This window comes from Prinia subflava, chromosome 4 (genome assembly GCF_021018805.1).
Source record: "Prinia subflava isolate CZ2003 ecotype Zambia chromosome 4, Cam_Psub_1.2, whole genome shotgun sequence".
Classification (NCBI taxonomy): domain Eukaryota; kingdom Metazoa; phylum Chordata; class Aves; order Passeriformes; family Cisticolidae; genus Prinia; species Prinia subflava.
This window is the reverse complement of record NC_086250.1, coordinates 34,503,798-34,522,777: the sequence shown is the minus strand read 5'-3', so window position 1 is coordinate 34,522,777 and position 18,980 is coordinate 34,503,798. Positions and strand designations below refer to the sequence as shown.

Here is an 18,980-nt window from a genome sequence, read left to right as displayed (position 1 = left end):
CACGCATCCTCTCCCCCTAGCTCGCGGGGCTGGGTAGGGGAGGGGAGGGGAAGAGCCATGTGGAGCCTTTTCAAGATGGAAGGGTGGAGAACTGTGGAGGTGCCTTCCGTCCCCACTCCCCTCTCTCCCCCCAACCCCCCCGAGATAAATTGCCACTTCAGAATTGATATTGGCAGTAGCCGGCAGCAGAGAAAGAGCAAGGAGGGGAAAAGTGCCCGGCTGTGTGGGGGAGTGCTGAGCCTGCAGCCCTGTCGGGAGCCAGAGACTTTTAACTCTTTCTTAGGCAGAAGAAAACTTTTGCCAGACATTGACTCTCTTGGCTGGTAGTTTGAGAGAAGAGAGAGAGACAGCCTGGGACTGAGATGTCAAAGGAAGATGAAAGGAATCCCAGATGGGCAGAGATGAAGAGGAGTGGCTTTTTGGGCTGGACTTTTCTTGCATAATGTTAGCCATAGACTGAACCTGAATCCTCCTGAACATAAGACTATTTGGGTGGATGCAGTTGGTTCAAACGAAAGACTTTGTGGCAGTGATTGCCACTGTAAGAGCAGAGCGAACAGAGAAGAGAAGAGGGTGTGGTGGTGCCCTCTGTCTTGAGGGATGAAGATCTCTGTCCTTGGAACCCTTGGCCCCAGGGGTAAATGGGGGGGACTGCTTGTCCCAAAATGAGAAGATGACTGGTTTTTGGTACTTGGCCAAGCATCCTTGAAAAGAGCCCTGTATGCTCTATGGTTTTGGTCCATGGATGGTGGTGAGAGCACATGAGAGACATGGAAAGGAGGGTGTCACCCTGGTAGGATTCTCTGGGTGGTGCCATGAGTGACATGGGAACATGGGAGGGTGGACCTGTGTTTCCTGTGGGGGGGTCTGTGGTGTGAGAGAGACTCCTCTCTCCCTGGATGAATTGAAGATTGTTTTTTTTTGAGTGATGATGACTCTGATTGGGAACCCAGGGTTTTGGTTTAAAGGCAACGTGTAAGTGTTAAAAGTTTGAGCGTGTAAGGGGTAGAAATTGGGGGAGGAGAAGAAATGTTCCGGGAGGTTTTAATTTCTGGTTTTTTGTGTGTTTAGATTTTTTTCCTTTTCTATTTCTGTTCTTATGTAGTTTAATAAAGTTTACTTTCCAAGTTTTGAGCCTGCTCTGCTCTGTTTCTGACCACATCTCACAGTAGTTCGTTAGGAAAAACATATGTTCATGGGTGCACTAGCATCTGGCCAGTGCCAACCCATGACAATATGCTTGTTTATAGATAGTTACAGGATATACCTTTTATTAGGTTTACTGATAGATATCCAAGTTAAAAAGCAGTCAAGAACAAATGCTTAATTCCACATGTATTTGTTAGTCTCTGAAATGAAGATGTGGCATTTTGCAGAACAGAATATAATGAAAGGCAACCAAGGAGAAAAAGAGAGATATGTTAATTTTCTAGCCAAAATATCTATATTCAGTTAAGTGTATATTTAATAATAATAAAAAAAATTGGCATAGCAGCTTTTAATCAGTTAAAAACCACACTGGCAAATCAACTGAGGATTTACACTTACACAAGCAAAAATAAAGGATGCCAGCACTACTTTCTTACAAATTTGTGTAAATCGCTGAATGTAGCTGACAGGAAAGGTAATCTTGCAAAACATCAGCATTAATTTCTTAAACTCATTCCATATTTGTCTGATACCCTGAAATCTTACAGGTAGCAACTGTAGGTATTTTCCTTTGAAAATTTGCAGACCTTTATTAAAATTTAGAAAAAATAGACTACTGATGTCTTATGAATGAGCATGTTGTGGCATTGTGTCTTATCTATACTGCAGGCAGTGATGGAAATATTTGCGTAAGCCCTGCAAAGTCTGAGATTCTGCATCTATTTTTAACGCATTTTTTTTTACGTATGGGCTGATGGCAAAATGTTCAACACTTTTTTGCCATGGCATCACCAGTATCTTCAGAGGCAATTCACAGTATAGCTCTCTGTTTCAAGGTCTGAGAATCTTATTCCATTCATGAATTTCTCTATGATTTAAAATGAAGAACACAAGAAAGCTTTTTCTTGGAAATGTACAGCAAATGACTGCCATTATGAGGAGATATTGATTTGGTTGGTTTTCCTTGCAGTGTTTGTCGGAGGGGTGTCTTCAACTGCACCAGTTACCCCTGCCCTGCTGTCTGCACCGTTTATGGAGACCGACATTATTACACTTTCGATGGACTGGAGTATGATTATCTCAGTGACTGCCAAACTTACCTGCTAAAGGTAAGGGGATTGGTCCTATGGCTTCTTGTGTCAAATGGAAAACAAGTATTTGGAACATCAGGAGTTGATCTATAGAAACAAACATTAAGAAAACAATTGTAGCACAGATGTGAAAGAAGAACTTGTACATGAGTATTTTGTGCTCATCTGTTTGAAAATGATATGTGGGTGTGTTCTTGCATATCTCTATGGTTTAGAGAAAAAGAAAAAATCAATGTTTTCTATTCTACCTTAACCATGCTTTTGTCACAATGAGCAAAGGATAACCCTATAGAAACTGCTAGAACTAGGTATAATCCATACAGTTATTTAATAATTATCTATGAACTCTGCTTGGCCTAGGGTTAGTGATGAGCTCAGACTGCTTGGAATTCTTGTTGAACATGATCTGCATCAGATCTGGATTGTATGTGTATAATAATATCAAATGCAATGATTCTGTAATTCAACAGTGAAATCATTCATTGAGATTGTCTGGCAGCTACATGGTAATGTTCCTCATAGCACACATTTAGAGCACACTGCTAGCTTTTTGTTTAAAAATACCATTACTGACATTTAAAAATATGGTCTATTACTAAAACTACTATTGTTTATTATAATTGTTGCTATTTTAAGTGTCTGTGTTCTCAGTTACAGTAATATGTTTAGAAGAATACTCATTTTCATGGTTGTCTAACCTTGAGAATAAAGCATAGTTTCTCAGTAAAGACTACTGCAAATAGTTTATTTCGAGTATGCTTTAGTAGACTATTCACAGCTGTGAAATGAAATACATTGGCTCTAGATTTTCTATGTGTGTTTAAAAACAAAAAAGAGATATTTGAAAAAGATAATACCTCATAGGAAATTCCTGACATGTATCAATTGATAGAAGAGCTCTAACTCTTAGAGATATATGAACCTTTGTACAAACCTTCCTCCATGAAGATGCAAAAAAATAGGGGTTACTTTACCTGTAAAATCATCTTGCCTGTATGATGATGTTGAAAGGTAGGTTGTCAATTCTTGTGTCATTCATTCAGAGAGGTTTGTAAGATAAATAAATCTATGCTCCTTTTTCAAACTTTAGTATGATAGTGGAATGTTTGGCTTTTACCATCAAATATCACCTGTCACTCTACTGTGTAAGAAAGAACCTATCTGGAAACAAACCATGGGGAGCATTTGGCATCCAAGGATAAAGTTGGCAGCCGGATAGTTGAGGCATGTGGCACACTGCCAATGGGCCATTCTTCAGGTGAACATGACACAAATGATGAAAATGCTGCCTACACAGATCTGCTTTTCAGACTTGGCTAACCTTTTTTAGCTTTTCAAGCATAATTTTTTTTCCAGACTCAGCTAATGTGAGAAAGTATAGCCTAATTTGTTCACAATTTTTCTTTCTTTAGTATATGGAAAGCTTTAATGACCTATGCTGGGGGACTCTTTAGCACATATTAGGCACTGCATAGTTATGTCTGGAACAGAAGATGTATCTGTGGGCTGATTTTTGAGTGGGAAATGTTTAGAGAATTTTTAAGGGAGGAAAAAAACCAAAAAAACCCAAAAGATGGGATTGTATCACAGATGCCCCAGAGTTTTGAGGGAACTAAAACACTGATGAACTATGTGATGTGCAACCCTGGAATCAGAGGAATGGAAGATGGCAGGATAACCGAATATTTTAAAAGGAATTAGTGGCTGAATTTGACAGGAACAGAGCAATATGTATGATTTATATGTGAAGGAACTTAGTAGAAATTTTAATAAAGAGAAATTGTAATGGGGGAAGAGTTGAACCACCCCTTTTTTTTGTTTGTTTTAATAAAAGAAATTCATGCATGGTGAGTCTTCTGAGTTATTCTGTGAAGGCAATAAATGTATGGATAAGGATAATCAAGTTAATATGTGTGTATTTTAGCTCAAAGACCTTTCGGAGAAAGATTTCAAAAAATATTTTTTAGAAACTACTCTTATATAGGATGAGACTGAATATTCTTTGAGACACAAATTCACAAAACCACTGAATAAGTCAGGTTGGAATGGACCACAGTGGGTCATCTGGTCCAATCTCCCTGCTCAGGCTGGGTTGTCCTAGACCACATGATACAGGATTGTGTCCAGACAGCTTTTCATTATCTCCACACCCTCTCTGGGCAATCTGTTCAAGTACTCAGTCAGTGCTCTGCACAGTCAAGTTGTTCTTCCTTATATTAAGCAGAACTTCCTGTGCATCTGTTTCTGCCCATTGCCTCTTGTCCTGTTGCTTGGCCAAGGAGACCCTGGTTCCATCCTCTCGACACTCTCCCTTAGATATTTATAAACTTTGATGACGCCTCTTCTCATCCATCTCTTCTAGAGGCTGAACAGGCCCAGCTTCCTCAGCCTTTCCTCATAAGAGAGATGCTCTAGTCCTTTCATCATCTTTGTTGCCCTCTGCTGAACTAATTACAAGTCAAAGGTTAAAACACAGAAATAAGAGGCCTTTTTTTTTTGGAAGGGAGAAATCCTGGTGAAATCCCACAGGGATCCATGCTGAGACCTGTACTCAGCATCAGAAACAATTTTGAAAAGGTGATGTGAGGATTGAGGGAGAGTATTCTGATGATAAAAATTCAGTCTGAACAGCTGAAACAAAAGCTTCAGGAGATCTTATGGCAGAAAACACTGCATAATAAAAGAGGAAATCCAACAACAAACAATTGCAAATCAATGAACAGAAAAACCCCTGTAACTGTATTACCATGAAGTTAGGCAATAAATTAGCTACTATTATGCAGGAAAGGAACGTGAGAAAAATAAATGTGAGAAAAATAAATGAAACACATGTAATGGATATCTTCATAGTGGCAGCCTGAGTGATAATCGCATATGCTTTTATTTGCATGTACACACTTACACTACACTTGTACCACATCCTGATGTGGTTAAGCTGCATAATATATGCGGACATGATAGCATGAGGAGACTGCTCTTGTTTGAAGTATTCTTTTTTGTTCCTAGAGCAGAGGTATCCGTTTCTCTATCTCTGTATAATCCTCTTCCCCTATATTGTGACATTTTAAATAGTAGTATCCAAGAAACATGAATCTTCCTTGAGCTACTATTTGTTGAGAAGGTATGGAAGAGAGCCCTATCTCTTTCAGCCTGTTGTCCAAATAGCCAGATGAAAGGTGGAAAAGTTTATATACAAATGCAAAATTTAAATTCCTGCCTAACATCTTGGCAGGCACAGCTATCTAAGGCAGTAGCACCTAAACCATATTACCTGCTCTACAAACCATTTTTTTTTAAACACAATCATAGAATCATAGAACAATTAGGGTTGGAAGGGAAGTTTAAAGGTCTTCTAGTTCAAATCCCCTGCCATGGGAGTGTGTGTTGAGTGCTTCAAGTTTCCTGCCTGTAAGGTATCACAGATCATAGATTTCATAGCTGCTAATACACATTCCTTTGATTTAATGCTAGTTTGCTGTGCTCTTGTGAGGCTGATTTTTATGGATAACATGAAATGCTCACCAGGCTCCTGAAACTGAAGCAGCTAAAGTGGTTGTAGTGTTGTATACACAAAACTGTAATAAGTTTGTCCTTTCCCTTTCATCTTTTATCCTTTCATCTTTTTCCTGTAAGCAGTGGACTGCTTTGTTTCTACTAACAGAAGTATCCTAAAGGCATGGCAATAAGGGAAGTTATAGCTACAATCAGTTTGTTAGCATATGAGCTCTTCCCAGATATAGAACTGAGTGCAAGAATTATAATCTGAATCCATCATCCCCAGAGGAATGATAATGTGCTGTTCCCATCCATGTCACCAGCCCTCACTGTTTGATTTGGCTGTTGGCCTTCCTAAATCTGATCTGTTTGAACAACTCTTTAATTTGTCATCATATTCCACTGTATCAAACAAAGAACTCATCCTTACCTTTATTATGTTTTTAATAAGGAGCCCTTGTGCTCTTGTGGGAGAAAAATCAAGTATAAGCTTTCAGCCAATTATGAAACTTACTTGTTTTCAACATCAGTGTCTCCTTTTGTTTTTTGTTTAAGCCTTTCTGTTCAAGGTGACTGTAAGTGTATGAAAAAGCCCTTTATAACTAGTACAACAGATTTGTCCACGGGGCAGAAAATAACAGGAAATATGTAGATCAGCAATTAAGAATATTAGGCCAGTAAAGTCTCATGAAATGATAAGTTCACTTTTGTCAAGAATTAGGAGTTAATTACACACTGAGATGTAAAGTCCCTGTATAGATAAATGACATGCACAGAGAAGATATCAAGATTTATTTTTAGCATTTTAAAATCTGGTTTTGTTAAGGTTTAAAAGAAATCTTAGCAGACCAACTAGTTTATCACTGTAGACCATGTAAACACTTCATTTTGCTAATCTAAATATGAACTATAAATTTTAAGTCAAACAGTTTCTTACTCGAAAATATTTAAATGGCTTTTTCTTCCATTTTCTTGCTTATTGTCTTATTTTACTGTCTTTGATTATGCTACATTCTTTCCCCAAGAGAATGGGATTAGTTTTTTGGCAAACTTTTAACTAGTTGCAGTTTGTTTCTTTCACTTAACTGTGTCATAGACTCCTTTTACAGTAAAATTGATGGCTTTCTATGACATGTGTTGGCCTTTTTTATTTCTGTGATGGTTTTCATTCCTGCAGCTCAGCATTTTTATTAAGGCTTGTAGGGTCAGTGAATGTGGAGCCCCTCAGACATGTTCTCTTCTGTGAAGCAGAAGGAATTTTTTCTCAGAAAAAAAATTATCCAAAAAATTATTAGTAACATTTCTCAGAAAAAATATTTTCTCTGCTTTGGGGCAGATTTCAAGCAGGAGTTCAGAGGGATAAACAACCCATCAGAATATTTTCAAATGAGAGGGAGCTCTGGTGCAATGCTCACCTGCCTTTTTAAAAACACCCCAAAACCCCCACTAAAGTATTTCCACTAACCTTAGGATTCCACTAACCTTAGGTTGAAAAGAAGGTCCTAAAGCACAGAAAGGGATGGACTGTTTTGTTCCTTTATCCTGAAAGATGAAGGTCAGCATAACTAAGGCCTCGTCCTCAAGAATTCCTATTTAATAGATTAGTCTTGAATTCAAAGTATGCGGTAAAAATATTTTCACTACTTTTCACCTGCCATTGGGGATTTGAGCATTTTAAAGTCACCTTTTCAAGCCTTTTTGATGCAATCATGAAAACTTTTAACACCAATGTTGGAGGATTGTGAAAGCAACGACCATTTTGAGCCATTTGATCAAATAATCAAACCATTATGCCAATTAGAAGTGCAGACATTACATAAGAGCTCATTCATTAAGTTCATTTAACAAAACATGCATCGTCTCAGGAACCACTACTATAATTTCCCAAAAGATTCTCTTATGGCTGAGCTGTCCCCAGAGCTAGATACCTGGACTGCTCTGGGGAATATAGCCAGGGATTCTTTTCTTGCATTCCCCTTCTTTTGTAACCTGAAGCAAGTTCAAAGCTCTTAGTAAATTATACTTTTATTAGAGTGCTTAATACAGAGATTGTTTGATATACTGATAATCTTTTAGCCATTATTTGCTGATATATTTATGTTGAGTGGTAAATTTTTTAGGTGATGACTGGGCATAAGCTGGAGCAATCACACAGCAACAATTTTTCAATTACTCATTTGACACATCTGAGGAGTCAGAAATAGGATTTATCCTAGTCTCCTTTATTCAATATCTGTAATATTTTGTGCAGCTCTTTTTCAACATCATTTGTGCCAAGTAGCGAGATTGTAAATCCATGAAATTGGCAAATCTGTAGAATTAAATATTTGGCATGGTCTCTCTCATAGGCTATTTGTAAAATAAATACATTCTTCTTGCTGTCAGTCACCCTGTAGAGGATTAAAGCTGCAGGTTCATGGTTAAGCAACATTGTCAAGCTGGTTATTCATAGTTGAGACAAATAGTTTCTTTTAATAGATTCTGAGATTTTAATAGGAAAGTAAATAATGTTGAATTTGAAATTAAAAATGTTTAAAATTGGACACCAGACTCTAAAAGTAATTTTCATTTTGTCAGGGAATAAAACTGTACATGGGGTTTCAATCAGAATGCCTTAAAATTTTTAATTAATATATCTAATCCTCAAACCACATTCCAGCATGTAGTTTCATGAGTAAATGATATACCAAAATATTTCCACCTACAACTCCTGTCAAATAATTTATAGCAGCAGTAACTGTATAAAAATAATGATGGGAAAATTTGTGTCCAAAAAAGAAAAAAACTACATTTCAGTGAAAAACCTGTTTACTGTGAATAGCTTGCTCTGCTCTAGTCACAAAGAATACCAACCGTTTGCTTTTCATCAGTCCCATGATTTCAGAGGAAACCTTTCTGGATGCCCTTTTTCTTCTGGGTCTCTGGAAGCCCTGTAAGGGTCAATAGCAAGCTCCCTCTGGGGGACATCCCTTTCCATCCTGTCTTCAGCTGTACCTGTTTTTCCATTTGTTCTATTCCTTCTGTGAGCAGAAGATCTGATTACAGTTGGCAATGAATTTATGCTCTGGTTCCATTTTCTTCAATGATTTCAGACTCAATTACCTCTACACGCCTTTTCGCCTCCACCACCTGATTCTGCAGACCATTAAATTATGCAGTGAATGAATCACTTTTATTCTCCAACAAAGGAAAGATTTCTTTCAATTTGTGCAGATTAGCATGGAGGGCTTCCAGGAAAGGCTTGGGGAAAAGTTTCTTATGATGAGAATGGCAATTTGGAGATGGTGTGTGCATAGTGTGACTCAGAAGTTGGATTGCCTTTTTGAGGACTTTGCTATTTAGTGACCTTTTGCTTTGTATTTCTGATTTTGTGTTACTGTTCATCATCCAAAAGCCCTTTGGCTATACTGACTCCAGAATGTTTTACTCTTATGGCTGCCTGAAACGTCAGCTCACTGTAAGAATGGCTGCCTGAGTGTGAGGGTCTCTGGTGGGTAGAGCTTCGTGGACTGTTGATGACACAGCGCAGTAAAAGATGAGAAAACCCAGCATGATGTGCTGCTGTGTCAGAGCTGTGTGGGCAGCAGTAGCACCCAGCCCTTCCCTGTGTTTGTAGGGGCAGGATGCTGGGGCCAGTCACCTGCAGATGCTGCTTAGTGTATGGCCTCTGACTCTGGGTGTCGGTGAACTGTGAGAACTGTGAATTAAAATTATTCTAAATGAACACACTTAACATTTTTTTAATATTGAAAATCATAAAAGCTTTGTGCAAGTTTCAGCCTTCTAGCTTCTGCAATCATTTGCTGGAGCTCCTGTCCTTTATTTTCCTGTTGCACTTTATCACTACAACCTACAATATAATATTAATATTTATCATGCACTTATTAATAAAACAACACTAACAGTTCTCATGTCAATACATATAAATACATATAAATACATGCTTAGATATTAAAACTAACACCACCAACTGTGCTGCTGATTTGTAATTCAGAATAATTAATATTACAGAATGTGTCACTTGGAAACAAATATTTAAATGTTCCCAAATCTTCTGTCTTCAGAAGGTCTCATTTTTAATTAGAAAGGGATTGCAGTAATATGACCTATGCAAAACCTAAATTTGGTAAACAGGCAGAGTTAAGTAAATGAAACAAAAGAAAAACATGCTTTAAATTATTTTTTCTCAAATATTTTTCTATAATTCTCTTACAATACATAAAAAGGAAAATCAAAACTTTTTCAGTGATCTCTCTCCAGTGTTTTCAAAGTTAGGAAACCTTGAGTTAAAACAAGGTTCTATTTTAAGTAGATAAAGTAAAATGTTTACTGTCATGTATTATTATCTGCCTGACATGTATCCTTTAGAAGCCACTTTTAAAGAAATAGGAAAGAGTTATCATGGATGCATTAGCAAACATCTGGATGTTGTTTGAGGATAAGTCAGTAGCTGGAAGAATCTCACTCCTTGAATTTTCATCAGTGAATCTACTCAGTCATGTTGCTCTCCTTCATTTCTGCTCAACTGTGCTTCAGAGCTAGAAATATCTCCTATCTTACAATTGTACTGCAAGCTTTGCCATATTTTGAGTGAAAATAATCTGTAGCTATGTAGAAGGTGTCAAGGAAAAGAAAATCAATGTGCATTTGTATAAGCAATTTTCCTCTCAGATTCTTAGTTCCTAAATGTGTTTTTTGGTCCATTTTTTTCAGTAGTTGTATAAAAATACATAACATTGATGGGAAAAAAGTGCTATTACTATTCCTTTCCTCTCTTTTCTCTCTTGTGTAAGAGGATCACCTACTACCTTTCTGATAATATTTTCCCCCAACTTTCATGTGGATTTCTTTCCAAACTGAGACAGTGTGTTTCAGTGCCATCTGTCGACTGCAAGCAATATTGCTCCATTGTTTTAATAGCTGTGGGGGAAGAACATTTGCTCATACAAATCAGTACAGGATAGAAAAACAGGGGTCAAATAAAGTTACGTCGACTGTATATATAAATCTGGAAAGGTGCAGAAGAAATTAGTGCACCAGCAAAACAAAGGAAGTCTTTCAATAAGAGCTTCTTAGTGTAAATTAAAATGAGTTTTGCACAATTAATGTGTTTTCACTGTTTATCTGGAGATCAAGTCCATGGTAAAATGGCACAGGAAAATAATAGAGCAAGAACAAGTTAAATGCCAAGGTATTTGTCTGCTCTCCAAAATATCTTGTATATTTATACCCAAATGCTCTCTAAATCTGGGCTAAGATGTTTTACTTCTCCTGGATCAAGCTCACTAGAAGTAATAGTTTCAAATATTAAGTTCCTTCAGAAGAAACCCAGAACAAATAAACCACAACCAAGCTAAGTCTGACTTTCCATAAAATCTCCTGAAATATTAGATCTGAACAGAGTTAAGGAATCTCTCTGAAAATATGTAGGAAAGAGAAAGCAAATTCTACTTTTTAAACTATTGTATATTTTTTCAGTACTTGTAGAGCTTTTTGCACTTCTTTTGTGGCTATATATGAAAACATCTAAAACATCATTAAAGAGAAAGGAAGATAGGCCTAATCGATCTCTATCCCACCCCAGGATATCCCTATATGCCTTCATGGCCACCCTAGTTTGCAATTTTGTAGGGAACAACTCAAAAGTAATGGGTAAATCAGGGTATTGAGAATGGAAAAGAACCAATCTTTACACTGAACAGTTAGAGAGAATTTAATGAAACACTCAAAGAAATGAATACAGCCAATTAAATTGTCTTCTCCCCGGCTGCATTTTGACAATGTAAGCACACTACACAGCATTGTTGTTGGTTAAAAGGGACAGAAAATTTCTAACAGGATATTGAAATAGAAAGTTTCTAACAAAAATAAACTCTAGCATTCCTAAGCACTGCTAAAAAAACCCCTCCAAACCATGACCAAACCAGAAAAAGGAAAGAAGTGCTTTGCTTTTTTGACTAGGAAGAAATATGGAAAAAAGTGCAGTGAAGTCTAGAAAAAGAATGTCCTGAGAAGTGGGACTGACAATGAGCTTTTGACTGACTGCCCAGAGCTGTGACTCTGCCTTTCCTGTTGCTTGGCAACTCCATGTTATCACAAAGAAACTGATATTAAGTTGGAACAGGCTGGATATGGTAATTTACGTGGGAAGATACTCTTGCAGTGGGAAAACCATTTTATTTCTAGTTTCTGTCAGCGTAAGTAGGTTTCACATGATGAACTGTAGTACATCCCCTGCTGGGTGCATTTTACCTAAAAAGGTAAAGAGTGACTCTGCCTTGGAAAGAGGCTGTGCAGAAAAAAACAGAACAAAAAAACCCCCCACCTTGTTATTCATTAGACCTGCTCCTAGTGTCTACTCAGACATTTCTGCTAGTGGTAGCAACAAGAGCTTGTTTTCATATTTGTGTGGGTTTAGTGCAGATTAGACAGATGGAACTTGATCATTATCATTAATACCATCACATTCCCTAAGAACTCTTGAGATTTGCCTAAGACCTTTCTGTCTTACATAAATATCAGAAGATGATCCTCACTTTATCTGAATAGTCTTTTCTTTTGCATTGGTAATAGTTAAGTGTTAAGTTTCAATTGCACTTTATTTCTTCTTTATTGAAAGAAGACACTGCATGTGCAGCAGCTACAGAGTAGTTGAAGACTGTGATAGAAACTGTCATTCAAGTTTGAATTTGTCTAGAATTGTATGGTTTGGAAAGGTGTCTGTTGAGCTTTATGGGGAGAATGGCAAGAGTATGTATGTAAAGCAAATAATTTTGTGAAAGCTTAGAGCCATAAGAGACATGTAATCCATAATGATATTTTTATGTTTGGGTTTAGGTCTGAGATTTAATTAGAAAAAGAGAAAGCACAGAAGATTCAGGATTTAATGCAAAGGCCTTTTTTCTTAAATGTCTGGTTTACTAATAACTCTACTGAACTACTACCACAGTCTCTCTGCATACTCATCCTGCATAATTTCTAGTAATTTAACACCATCATGCAGTCCTACAAGTAAGGAAGTACTTTACATGTCTTCAGGACTCCCTGTTCTAGCCGTGGTCAGCAAAACACTTCTTGGCTCCGGGCTTCTCTGTACTGCAGAATTAACTTGAAATATAACTCAGTTTGTGCCCTTGGCTCAAATCCCAACCATACACAAAAACTTCTGACTTGAGTATGTTGATGCTGTTCAGCTGAGGGGATTGGCCTGGACTGTCAGAGGGCACAGGCAGCAACTTCAATTAGCATGGCTAATATAGCTACTCACTGCTGCCTCAAGGACTTGTCTTCATTGCCAAAAAAGGTGTATTTTTACTGTGGGATAATTAGCTGGATTTAACTATCCTTATTTAAAATCAAGCTCTTCATTTCTTTTCTTACATTGCTTCCCTATTAACTCAGAGCGTCCTTTTTGCTGAGACTAAGCTAACTGCAGAAGAATGAACTGTGCAATGAAATGAGCCCACAATGTCTTAGGCATCAAATAGACCCAGAGAGTGCAAGCAAAGTCCTTCTCTGCACTGGGCCATGGTGGGGAGGTGACTGCCTTTCTCACTTTTCAGTTGGCCAGCACAGAATGTATCAGCTTTCGTCCTACCTACCACATTAATGAGATTGTCTCCTTTTTAATTTACCACATCACATCCAATAAATCAAAAAATGCTCTGGGCTCTTATCTGACTTGGAGGGGAATAATTGTTGTACTCACTCCAGCAGCAGGCCTGGCTTAATTAAAACACAGTGTATTTCCCAATAAGGTAGTGACCAATTTTATTTTGAGTGCAACTTAAAACAACTTTACAACAGAATGGAATAGATGAACTTTGCTTTACCTTGAAGCTTTTGATACTTTTAAACTGATACTTTTCCTTGCTAAATCATAGAGCTCTGATTCCCTACACCCCCTTACCACTAAGTGGTGAATAACTTTACCCACTGTAACTCTTGTCTTCCAAGCTAACTGCTGACAAATACCATCTGTTTCCTAAGCCCTGGCATTAGGGTAACACAGAGCTTGCAGGCAGTCTCCCACAGCTTGTGCTCATCATGTTTACAAGCACTCTCTTGCTGTAGAGTGTTTTCTATGCCAGGCAGCAGCATCCCCTGGCTTGTGGGCCATGCTAGACTAAGGGTAGCAAAATGGTAGCACCTCCTCTGTGTGGCAAAAGAATACCTCAATGCTTTCCATCATCTGGGGTTGGGTCTGGGTTTGTTTTTGATTTTAGATTGAAAGTGTTCTTTAAAGAGTTTGGTCACTATGACTTTTATGAAGAAAAAATGCACAAACTGCTTCCTATAGCACCTATGTTTTCTGCATGCCATGTTTCTCACTGATGAGGAAAAATTACTGATTTTTTAAATTTAATTCTTGAATTCTGATGAGCACAGAATAAATAAGGGTACAAATGTGAGACAGGCAAGATGTAGTTAGGAGTAAGTAGCCAGCAATATTTCAGGGATATACTGACCAAGGCAGTGGAACACTGACCAGAGGAGGAAGTGAAGCTCTGGGGAGAGATGCTGTGGGCAGAAACCAAGGCGAGAAACAGGTGCCCCCTGTTGTGGCCAGGTGGAGCTCTTCAAGAGCATTGCTGGGAGCCAAGCACAGTTCCCAGGACTGGGGAGATGCTGAGAGCCACCATTTCCACCATGGCACACCATGCCCATTAGCAGTTGCAATTAGTTTCATCTAGTCATAGTCTCAGAGACTATGTTCAAAGGAGAGTGGAAGCAAGAAGTGTTTTTGCAAGAAGAGAACCTTTTTGTTCCCAGCACTACCCAGGTGTCCCATATAAGACTAGGTTAGTAGTGGGTGCTACTTGTCACTTCCAAGGTTTTTATTTCATGTCTATCTCAGGTTTCTGGTGATTGTAGGACTGAATTCAATCAAAAATTGAACCAGATTCAGAAACAGTGTTATTGACTCATATTAATGTTATGAAGTTAACTTTCTCAAGTAATTTCTATAGTTATGGCTGCTTGTTGATGTGCAAGGATTGGTACAGAAATGATGAGGAAAGCAAATTAAAATAGGAAATAATAGGAATAACTCGAGTTTGTTTTTGTTTGTGGTAGTGTTAGCAACTCTCTGAAAAGACAGTTCATCTCCCTTGTTCGAATAAAAATCTTAGCATGGGTGCATGTGTGTTTCCCTCAGGAAGAACCCAGAAGCTGTAGGTGAATAAATAGACGTGTTGAGCCGAGGTGCAAAGGTGATTTTTTGTGCCTAGAATGGAAAATTAATGAAAGGGCTGTGGAATCAAAAGGTGTGGGATTGGGAAGGCAGTACATTTGAGTTTAAAGTACTAAAACACCAGTAAATCAGGACAACAAAGTATTCAAATCTTCTAAATGTTAAAATAACCCCACCCTACAAACAAAAGTATTGGCAGAAACCTTTATCCCCTCCAATAACACTGAGTATGACTCATGGTTTTGTGAATTTTGATATGTGGTAGCACAGAAACTGTTCTATCTACTACAGACAGATGGTAGGTTTCTTGGTTTTTAAAATACGAAAACAGCTTGATCTCATGTACCTGTGTTTAAAAATAAAGCTCTTTTTATAGCATGTCTCAATTTCAACAACCACACTGTGCTGTAAATATTGGATTCCAAGCATATGCGTATTATAAAAGCCTAAACCAAACTCTTATTTTAGGGGTAGCCTGATCCTCTGAGTTTGTGAAGTCTTCAGCAAGAGGAGTCACAGCTGAACATAATGGCTCTTTGTGTTTAATTCCAAAGCTTCTGGGCTCAGCTTTGAATTTAAAAATGCATTTCCTGATTTGGTAACTTGCTTAAATTTAACTTCAAATGTGTGTAAATTCTAAAGTATCCATTTTTCTTTTGTGATGGTAAGCATAGAATTAATCTGCAGAAGTGAAATGCAATTGAATATATAAGTAAAATAATTTCTTCTTAATTTTGCAGAGCACAGATAACTCAAATATATCTATAATTGCTCAGAACAAAAAGTGCTTTGACAATGATATTGTTTGCTCAAAGAATGTTTTCATCACTGTTGGAGACACTGAGATTTATTTTAGCGAACCTTCTGAGAAGCAGGTTAGTTCTTTTCTTTCCTTTTTGGGTTGCCCTTTAAGATAAGCTCTGCAAATTTACAGCTCTAAAGGAGCATGTTTTTGGAAAGCGTCTCTCTGTCTGAGTTAATATAGTACAAATGTTTAGGCCTGGATAAAGCAGCAGGTCCCAGGACACACTTTTTTTTTCACATTGTTTGTTTCAATTTCTATTTGTTATACAAAGAAGATTGCCCCAAGTTCTCAAGCAGTTGAAACATACTGGCATTTATGAGTTTCTTTCCAGTTGGTTTTGAAAGAGAAACCAAAGTACAAAGCAAACTTGAATGACTGAAAAGACAAAATATCAAAGTCTTAAACAACAATTCTACTAATATTATTGATTCAGCCATATGCTAAAATATTCTTCAATATACACACTTTGCTGTTATCTGGCTGTATACCTTGGAAGCATTACTTTAGTAGATCTTAATAAATCTTCATTTGTGTCAGAAGACCCTAGGGGCACAGGAAAGCAAATCTAGCTATCAGCTCTGGAAGGCTGGATATTATACTGTGATACACTTTCCAGAACTGGACATTACAATTCTGTGGGATAAGAAGACAATGATGCATGTTAAAGTTGGACCTCGATGGAAGGTGAGCCGAAATATAAACCCAAAATTTTGTGTAGATTCTCTATATTGCTAATGTGATCTTTTATTGAATAGTTGTGATAGTCTTTTCTTCAAGACTAGCTTTCCCGGTGATACAGCTATTTGTTGTGATGTTCAGCTGCTAGCATTTCCCAGGTAAGAGGAGATGGAGAATGCAACTTCTGAAGAGAAGGAGTCGTTTCTACATGTATGCTTACTCTGTTGCAGCCTTGGAGATATGCAGTGATTCAGCTCTGGCTCAAAGATCCTTTGGGGGCTGGAAGAAGGGGGGTAGTTTTTGAGTTACCAAGTTCACTGCATATTTTCATTGGCTAAAGCCAATGGGAAAGAAGCTTCCATGCCCAGTGGAAGACATGGAAGATGGCAAGTTTGTAGTATAGATTGCATGAGACTGATGAGGGAACAGCAACCTGAGATGTAGTAGAGGCTTCTGAGATGAACAGATGGAGTCAACTCAGGCTGAATTTAAAAAGATAAAACACAGAAAAAGGTATAGACAAAAACTTACATTTATACCTAATGGATATATTGTGACAGTATTTGATAATGACACAAGGAAGAATTTCAGGCTCCTTTTTTTTCCAGTTGCTCTTCTCTTTTCCATTCCTATATCATCATCTACCTTGGTGTCCCTGCAACTCAGTCTTTGGGTGCTGGCAGAGTAACCATATCAGTGCAATTCAAAATTTGATTTCTCTGTGTTTCAAACGTGAACACACACACATTAAAATGGGGCTCATTCAGCAAAAGAAAGTACGCTAGACTAGAATACAGTATCAGATTTTTTGAAGTGTAAGTCAAAGCTATAATTACCATCTGATGTGGGTTTAAAGCAAAATTATTATAGGCTTCTGTCCAAATAATGAAATACTTAATTCACCTTAATTCACCTACAAGTTGATTTATCAGCCATCAATACACATAGAGAAAAAAAAATTCTTCTGTTTTTGAGTAAGCTAGCAGGGAGCTGAGTTCTACAGGTTGCCTTTAGGAACACAAATACTTCCAGTTCTTCCTGTTTCCAGTGACTGTTTCTTCCAGAGGCTCTAGTTCAGTAAGATGTCTGCAACAGACCTTAAGAAAAAAGAACTCATTAGTGTGAGCCACAACAGCCTAAAAATCCAACTCTGCTTTTTGTTGTTGTGCAGGAATATCTGTTTTCCTATATATTTATGTATGTATGCATGTATATAAAGTGCAGGCATAGTTTTTCCATCAGCAGCATATGCCCAAGAGAAGAAAGTTGCAGCTGTCTCTTTTATAATTGCTGTTACAAATGTTCTAGCTATTGTGAACTAAAATTAGAAGCAGCAAGTTTTAATGACAACAACTAGTCAGGCTTCACAATCATGAGGTAATTCACCTGAACTTTTGACTTTTGGACTGGATTCACTACTGAGCTTTCAGAAAAAAAAAATTCAAGGTTCCAGTCTGTTTTCATAGGCAGACAGTAAGAAGAAGTTGTGAAAATAAGAAGAAAACCACTGATTTCTGTTGAAAGATATTTGCAATATGGAATTGCAGGCATAGCAGAGTATCAGATTATTCAAAGGATAAGTCAGATTTACATTTACCCTTTTCATTTATAAATTTTTATATTCCATGTGTGTCATTATTGACTGTGAATTGATGAAAAAAATTTCTTTTTCAGGGCAAACTGGCAGGCTTGTGTGGAAATTTTGACAAATACACTTCAAATGATCTGACTACATCAAACAACATGGAGGTGAGAAATGCACAGGTATTTGGAGACAGCTGGGTACTAGGACAGGTAAGTCCCATGTCCAGTAAAAATGTAGAGAAAAAAGATTATAATTTTAGTTTGTAAATGAGCATATTATAAGCACATGATGTACAGGTATTTTCTAAAATTATGGTCATGGTATAAGAGGACATTTTAATTTTTGTGAATAGATGTGAAATGTGTTAATAATGTCTTATGTCATAGCGAACAGATATCAAATTTAAATGAAACTAAACAATTTCTTTAGGGAAAGATATTTTCCCTGTATAAGACAATTATATCTGTCTACATTTCTGTGTTCTACAAAGTTAGGTACACTGCTTCTGGTATTTTTGATTCATCCCAATTTTAAAAACAATTGTAATTTCTCTGAGATTGGAAGCATCAAGATACTGAAAGTAAACAGAATCTGAATGCTGGAAAAAAGAGGCCTGGAAGAGTTTCTTCCTGAACCCTGAAAGTAAAATGAAGACTTATTTTAGTGGCACTTTGTAAACAGAGTAAACTAACAAAGCAGAGGTGGTGAAGGGACGGGCAGAAAAGGCTGAGAACAGCAACAGGCACAACTCAGTATGGAAACTTGTCTTCTGAGGAGAAGGTAGGAGGATGCTGTAGGGAGTGGATGACTGCAACTCCGATTTATAACACAGGAGAATAGGTATTTCATTAATTTGTCCTGAGAAGATGTAAAATTTTAAAGCCTTGTGGACCTCCTGAAAAATCATTATTTGTAATGCACTCCTTTTGTATGTCAGGACCAGTTTTTAATCTGTTCTCTCCTTGACACAGCAGAAAATTAACC

The 18,980-nt window shown here is 37.5% G+C and overlaps 1 protein-coding gene across 1 annotated transcript in view; it reads left to right on the top strand.

Moving 5' to 3' along the window:
* OTOGL (otogelin like) overlaps positions 1-18,980 on the top strand; it is a 98,222-nt gene that overhangs the window by 33,878 nt on the left and 45,364 nt on the right. Inside the window, exons 25-28 of the mRNA XM_063394994.1 lie at positions 2,120-2,258; positions 15,669-15,803; positions 16,271-16,417; positions 18,086-18,205. Coding sequence (XP_063251064.1) covers positions 2,120-2,258; positions 15,669-15,803; positions 16,271-16,417; positions 18,086-18,205 — 541 coding nt within the window. The remainder of the gene's footprint in view (positions 1-2,119; positions 2,259-15,668; positions 15,804-16,270; positions 16,418-18,085; positions 18,206-18,980) is intronic.